At 38.6% G+C, this 8,084-nt stretch overlaps 1 protein-coding gene and 1 pseudogene across 1 annotated transcript; both read left to right on the plus strand.

The window, feature by feature from the left end:
- Positions 1-2,862: 2,862 nt before the first annotated feature.
- Positions 2,863-2,962, plus strand: LOC113292058 (annotated as a pseudogene).
- Positions 2,963-6,944: 3,982 nt separating this feature from the next.
- Positions 6,945-7,711, plus strand: LOC113290948 (40S ribosomal protein S26-like). Its single transcript, XM_026540530.1, has 4 exons — positions 6,945-7,018; positions 7,136-7,228; positions 7,351-7,435; positions 7,548-7,711. Exons 1-4 carry the CDS (start codon positions 7,016-7,018, stop codon positions 7,709-7,711), a joined length of 345 nt encoding a protein of 114 aa, XP_026396315.1. The 5' UTR covers positions 6,945-7,015.
- Positions 7,712-8,084: the final 373 nt, after the last annotated feature.

The following is an 8,084-nucleotide window of genomic DNA, read 5'->3' on the forward strand; positions in this document are numbered from 1 at the left end:
TTACGGTTTTTGGGACCTGTAAAGTCTTAATAAGGTCAACTTTGGCTTTATCTACCTCTATACCCTTAAAAGATATGATATGCCCTAAAACAATTCCTGAACGAACCATGAAATGACATTTCTCCCAATTAAGCACTAAATGCTTTTCCTTACACCTAGTCAACAATAGTGACAAATGATGCAAGCACTCATCGAAAGACGAACCAAACACTGAAAAATCATCGATAAAGACCTCTAAGAACCGTTCTACCATGTCAGAAAATATGCTCATCATGCAACGCTGAAAAGTCGCAGGGGAATTACAAAGCCCGAAAGGCATGCGTCTATACGCAAAGATACCAAAGGGACAGGTAAAAGTGGTTTTCTCCTGGTCTTCTGAGGCAATAACGATCTGATTATATCCAGAGTAGCCATCTAAAAAGCAATAGTGACTATGTCCAGCTAATCTCTCTAGCATCTGGTCGATGAAGGGAAGGGGAAAGTGGTCCTTCCTAGTGACCTTGTTCAATTTCCTATAGTCAATACAAACATGCCAACCCATGGTCACTCGGGTCGGGATTAACTCATTGTTATCATTCTGGACTACAGTAATACCGGATTTCTTGGGAACAACCTGAACGGGGCTGACCCACTTACTGTCTGAAATGGGGTAGATAATGCCTGCATCTAACAACTTAAGGACCTCGTTTCGAACTACCTCTTTCATATTAGGGTTTAGTCGAAGTTGCATCTCTCTAGAAGGTTTGGTATCACTCTCTAAATAGATCTGATGCATACAAACAGTGGGACTTATACCCTTAATGTCAGCTATGGTCCACCCTAAAGCTTCCTTGTTGTTTTGAAGGACGATTACTTGCCTACTTTCCTGGTCACTATCCAAGACGGAAGAAATAATCACAGGTAAAGTCTCTGACGGGCCTAAAAACCTATATTTCAGGGAATCTGGCAATGGTTTTAGGTCCAACTTAGGAGGCTCTTCTAACGAAGGAACTAGGGTAGACTTAGAAACTGGTAGTGGTTCGACTTTAGGTTTCCATCCATTACTAGTATCTAACAAAGGGGTTGAATCTAACAAAGCATTCACCTCATTAATCACATTATCATCATCAAAATCAATCCCAAAGTGAGCTAGGCATTTCTCTAATGGATCTTCTAACAAAGTGTTTGGTAATGACTCCTCGACTAATGTTCTTATCATATTCACCTCTTCTATGTTCGAGTCATCTAGTTCAGAGGGTAGCTTACTAATATTAAAAATGTTCATCTCAATAGTCATATTACCAAAAGACAATTTCATAATACCATTTCGACAGTTAATGATCGCATTGGATGTAGATAAAAACGGGCGACCTAAAATTACCGGTATCTGGTTCTCTGGGTCAGGGACAGGTTGGGTATCTAGGATAACAAAATCCACTGGATAAATAAACTTATCAACCTCTATGAGAACATCCTCGATCACACCACGAGGAATTTTAACGGACCTATCAGCTAAATGAAGTGTCATCTGGGTAGGTTTCATCTCACCAAGTCCTAGCTTAAGGTACACATGATATGGTAGTAAGTTCACACCAGCTCCTAAGTCAAGCAACGGTTTCTCAACACGGTATTTACCTATTGTGCAAGAAATGGTAGGGACCCTGGGTATTTATACTTAGGAGTAGTGGTATTCTGAATAATAGAACTCACCTGACTACCTAGAAAGGCTTTCTTCTGGACATTAAGCTTTCGCTTTCGCGTACACATATCCTTGAGAAACTTGGCATAAGAGGGAATCTACTTAATTGCATCTGGTAGTGGAAGGTTGATAGTTACCTGCTTAAAAACCTCCAATATATCATTAAAATTGGACTCCCTCTTAGTTGGAACCAGCAGCTGTGGGAATGGGGCTCTTGGGACAAAACCGGGCTCAATAAGACCCTCATTGGTCTCTTTAGAGATTTTATCAGTCTCCTCAGTTTCTGGTTCAGAAGGGTGAACTACAACATGTTCACTATCAGGCATGGAAACCTTGTTGTCTGTCACTCTACCACTCCTAAGGGTTTTAGTAGCATTTACATGATCAGATGGTCTTTCACCTATTTCATTAATTCCTCTAGGGTTGGTTGAGTCTGACTAGGAAACTTACCTCTTTTTCTTAAAGACTCATTTATCTGACTAACCTGGGTTTTCAACTCGGAAATAGCCTGAGAGTTAGCCTGACCTATTCTCTTATTTTCTTCTAAACCTTGAGCAACAGATTGCTGAAACTGCACAGTGTTACGAGTTAACAAAGCAAGAGACTCTTCTAAACTCATAATCTTCTTATCTGAAGGGTTCTGAAATTGTGCCTGAGCTGAAGGATTCTTAGTATAGACAAAACCTGGGGGAACCTGAGCATTACTAGACTGACCTTGATTCTGTCCCTTGGACCAAGAAAGGTTTGGACGGTTTCTCCAGCCAGGGTTATAGGTTTCTGAATATGGGTCAAACTTCTGTCGGTTATCAAACCTAGTGTTGTTATAAAGAGCATTGGCTTGCTCTTCAACAACGTGGCCTTCCCAAAAAGGCTCATTTCTTCCACTACTACCACTAGAATGACCTAATTCTAAGGCTTATAACCTTTTGGCTATAGCTGTTATTTTGGCATCTGACTCATGAGATCCTTCTACCCTATTAACATTTTCTCTACTTAGAAGAATTGTTTTCTGGGGTTCCTTACTATTTTCCCATTGTTGGGTCTTATCGGCGATTTCATTCAAAAATGTCATCGCTTCATCAACAGTTTTATTCTCAAACCCACATGTGCATAAGGACTCAACCATGGTTGTTGTTGAATAATCTAAACCCTCGTAGAGGATCTAAACTAACCTAACCTTCTCCAAACCATGATGAGGACATTGAGATATCAAGTCATTGAACCTTTCTAAGTACCTATATAAAGATTCTCCCTCTTGTTGGGAAAAACTACATATTTGTGTCCTAATAGACGATGTTTTATGCCTTGGGAAAAACTTATGTATAAAGGCAGAAGTAAGTTGGTCATAGGTTTCAATTGACTCAGAGTCCAAACTATACAGCCAAGATTTGGCTTTATCTTTTAAGGAAAAGGGGAATAACCTAAGTTTTAACGCATCATCACTTAGGTTCTTAATTTTCAGAGTACTACAAACTTCCTCAAATTCCCTAACACGAAAGTAGGGGTTCTCATTCTCCTTCCCTAAAAACATTGAGAGCATCTGTAAAGTCCTAGGTTTCAGTTCATAATTTGCCTCGGTTTCAGCTAACTTGATACAAGACGGACGTGAGGTCCTAGTTGGGTTTAGCAAAGCTTTCAAAGTTGCCATTTCTGGCACTACCAAAGGACTAGGAGTACTTTCCTCACGAAGAGATAGATTCTCAAAACTGAAGTTTCCAAAAATGGGGCTCTCAAAAGAAGAGTCTTCGAGCTCCCCGCCTTCACAAGAAGAACTACTAGGTTTGTCACTAATCAAACGACCTAGAGTGTTTCTTTTCCAGGCCCGTTTAAAAACTTTGGGCATACACTAGAAAAACAAAATCAAAAAGAAAAGTCTTAAAATGGAAGGGATGTTCTATGCAAACACAAACAAGGCTGACTCCACCACAACAAACCTACTTATTTCTAGCAAACAAAAAGCATGATGGCTCCACTTAGATTGTTTCTAGACCAGCTTCTAATCCTTCGAACGGGAAGTCGTTACAATTTAATCAAACCCCTCTGGAATCAATCCGAGTCAAAGTAAGTTGAATAGAGGCGAGGGAAGCTCGGTGGAGCTTTGATACCCAAGGCCTCACCGGTATTACAAGGTGGCGCAGTCACGCATTCAACTTACATAAACCGTCAAGAACTTCGAAGTATGCTTAAAAGAGAAACCAATATTTTTCGAATGACTTTCCTGTTAAGCTCGTTACCCTATCGGTCTCGTTCTAGTCAAAATTTTAGGCTTAGGTTCGCGTTTGGTGTCGTTTTCCTAAGGCGGGCAAGAAGAGAACGGTGATGAAATCCGAACCCTTATCTTGTATGGCCAGTCCTTACCCTTTACTAGGAAATTAAAGCAGTCGTTTTCAAGTCCTCAACATATATGCATACGAAGGAAGACAGTAACTCGCCGACAGGGGATTCGCGAGTGTTTCGACAAACTTACCTCCCGTACCAGACGGGGGATGAACCTTTGTAGTCGACTCGGGCCACGACTCCTATGTCATGTACGAACCCGAAGGGTCGAGGTGATATCGTAATCACCGTCCTTCTCTGCAAACAATTTATATTTAAACTACCCTTCCGTAGGGTTTAAAAATAATGTCCCAAAATTTAAAGTCCAAAGTCCAAAAAAAAAAATATAAAGTGCAAAAGAAAAAGAAAGTCTAAAAAAATAAAAATCTACAAAAATAAAAATGTCTCTCTTTTTTTATATATAAAAAAAAATCTTCTTCTTTCGCTCCTTTCGCCTTTCCTTTTACTCCAGTCTTTAAGTATTCACCAAAAGCTTTGGAAAAAATTTCTTTCGCTCCAAATTCCAAAATCTGAAAGAAAAAGACAAAAACCCAAAAACGTAAAGAAGAATAAATAAAAAAAACCTAAAAAAAAAAATCTAAAAAATCTAGCCTAAAGACAAGTCCGCATCAGTAGCGCCAAAAATTGATGTGTTTTCAAAGTTGTTGTAGTAATAAGATTCGTTCAAGACTTGTGAAAGCAGATTTTAGACTTAATTTTAAATAAAAATATAGGAAACTTAAATAAAAGTGATATAAAAAATATGGAGAAGACTGGGGCTATGGATTCCACTAATTACCAATATCAAAGTGATTTTATATTCTCTAATTATAATTATGCAAATCCTTCATTCAAATTGATTCTAAATATTGCAAAAGTTAATTTTTTTAGAAATAACAATTGTAAATCGAAAGTATGGGACATCAAAACCCTAGGCTAGCATGCTCCATCAATTGAAATAACAATTGTTTAACAAAAACCATTTTTTCTATTCATTTATCAAGGCAAATAATCATATAATAATTGCATAAATTAAATAAAATAGAGATTACCACATTTTATTGGCGAAATAGCTTCCTCCGTCGCCCCAGAGGATGGGTTTAGCTCATCATTGTATAAAGTTGCTCAAAGTATTGATTCATGCTCAAAATTTGTTTACAAAGATGAAATGGAGAGAAAATAATGAAAAATCGGGTGTTTTCCACGTTTATAATTGTTGCAAAACACTGTTACAAAGAACGATAGAAAAGAACTGGTGTTGTTGTATCTCTGTGACCCTCGTGTGTCTGTCGTTGTCACTGTTGATAAACGACTGCCTCTTGTGGTCTTTTGTTCTTCGTGTTCTTCCTAGCAGCAGAAGAAAAGTTTTCTCTGCAACACGATCAATCTCCTCTGTTGTTGTTCTAAACTCTCCCAAACTCTCCAGCCCCCGCTCTACTGATCCTCTACACCTTTTATAGCCTGTCATGCACAAGAAATCTCCTTCATAACTGCAAATGATTCTTCATTACTCGGCATTAAGGAAAATATTCTCGGGAATATTTTCTTACTTTTTTTTAACTTCCGAGCCTTGATTTGATCCAAACGCACTCCTTACACGCTCCAAATATATGTTTACAAGGCTGTATACCCGTGCAGGGATGATATCTTCACGCCACATCCACCAGAAAAACCGTGTTTTGTTCACTCCTCTGTTTTCTTCCACATGAGATTGTGGCCAATTTTAACCGAAAATATCAATCATATCATGTCTGTTACGCTCCATAAAGTCATCCCCATGAATAACAACCATTGAATCTCTTCCTAAGATGTCTAGAAATCGAATCAAAATTATGTTCTTCACTGCCAAATTTTCCCGCCAAAACACGCTTTCAAACTGAAGAAGAAGGGGTGTCCCCCTATCCTGAACTGGTTTCCCTTTAGCACTTGCCTTATGTGGTGCAAATAGTAATTATTGGGCGTAAATAGTAATTTTCTGAGGTTTCTCCGGCACATTTTTGGGGTGCTTCCGGTGCATTTCTGGGGTGCCTTTAGTACTTTATCCTGGGGTCTAAAACACCACTTTTCGAGCCAATTTTGCCGCAAGAGCTTATTTCTCTATAAATACCTACAAATACATAAAATAACAAAATAAACACAAAACTGAGCACTAACAATACATACAATTGAGACATATTAGACACATAAATGCGTCTATCATTGAGCATTTTCTCGTTTCAAGGATTCTTCTCGGCACGGTCATCTCCCCAATTCCGTGAAAACCAGCAAATCGTTTTTCCCCATCTACAGATTAGCGACCACTAGAGCTGGCAAACCAAGCCAAAACCCGCGGGTTGGCCCGTCCCGTCCCGTGAAAACCCGCACCCGTCCCGGATGGTAACTAAACAAGACGGGCGCGGGTTGTACAATTAGTGGCTTGTGAAGAAACGGGTTAACCCGGCCCGTACTGTGAAACCCGTGGTCTGGCCCGTAACCCGTAATTTCATACCCTGCTGAAACTGAAACACGTAGCTTGTTACGTGTCACCCAAATTTCCATCGTATAAATCGGAAAAACCCTAAGCTTTTCTATCTTTCTTCTTCGGTTCTTCCTCTTTTTTTCTTCTTCCCTGACTCAGAGAGAGTCTCCTGAGTCCCGAGTCCTGACGGACAGAACAACAAATTGAAGAACTATTAGATCTAGATATCAAAGGCAGTTACTTTGATCTAAAGATTCAAGGCTAGCATGTAATCAGATTTTAATTTTTGTTTTCTTCTTTATTTTCTTCTTTTAAGAATCTAGGGTTTTATATAGGAATCCTAACAAATCTTTAATATTCTTAGTATTGTTGTGATTGTGATTCTGTGAAGATCGGTAATCTTTAATTTTCTTAATTTCATGATGTTTCAGTTCTTACCACAAAAAAAGGGTTTTTTCTTATTCTTTAAGAAGTTATTCGCAACAGAACACACAGAGCCGCTGCGGAGAGATTTCTCAAGTTGAGCTTCAGAGGAAGAAGAAGAAGCGGCTGCAAATCACAACATGGTAAGTCCCTCTTTCAATCAAATGAACCCTAAATCATGTTTCAATCTTCATGATAGATGTTGATTTATACAAGTTTATGATTTTGAATTTCTGGTGATTTTGTTTTGATTTCTGTAGACGTTTAAGCGAAGGAATGGTGGTCGTAACAAACATGGCCGTGGTCATGTTAACTTCATCCGTTGTTCAAACTGTGGAAAGTGTTTCCCTAAGGTAACTAATTGATTTCATTTTCACAGATTTGATTTGATTTTTTCTTGGGATCTGATATGAATGGATGTAGATTTTCTGATTCAGTAGTTGTTTTTTGTGGTGGTGGTGGTGATTTGGAATAGGATAAGGCAATCAAGAGATTTTTGGTGAGGAACATCGTTGAACAAGCTGCTGTTAGAGATGTTCAGGAAGCTTGTGTCTATGATGGTATGTGTTTTTTGGAAATGATTTTTTTTGTTTTTTGGATTGATTTTGGGTGTTTACTGTGATTTATAGATCGATTTTGATTTTGGGTGGGTGATTGATTATTTATGTGTAGGATACACTTTGCCTAAATTGTACGCCAAGATGCTTTATTGTGTGTCATGTGCTATTCATTCTCATGTGGTGAGAGTTCTTTCTAGAGAGAAGAGGTGGAACCGTGACCCACCTCAACGTTTCAAGCGTCGGATATGTGCCCTGCACTTTTGTTTCTCATTATGAATGATTGGATGGTTTTGTTTACTTTATTTTTTACCTGTGTAGTTGTACTTTCTTGTGTCGGTAACGAAGAGTTTGTCTCATAGTTTTGCTTGATTTTGTGAGTTAACTAGTTAGTAACCAATGTTGTGGAATCTGGTGAATTTTTTTAATGTGTAATGCCGATTTTGGTTTTTGGAATGCGGCATTGGGTTTGTTCTGAAGTAATTGGTAAATGCCAAAGAGGTGCATCTGAGAATCCTTGTAGCTATTCGTTCATGATGTACATTAAACTTAAACTGCTTCCATTGATCATGCATACTATTAGGATCTCTATGCTTTGTGTATTAGTGGTTTAACCAGTTAGTAGCCACAGTTGTGGACTATTGTGAATTTT

This window comes from Papaver somniferum, chromosome 6 (assembly GCF_003573695.1).
Source record: "Papaver somniferum cultivar HN1 chromosome 6, ASM357369v1, whole genome shotgun sequence".
Classification (NCBI taxonomy): Eukaryota; Viridiplantae; Streptophyta; class Magnoliopsida; order Ranunculales; family Papaveraceae; genus Papaver; species Papaver somniferum.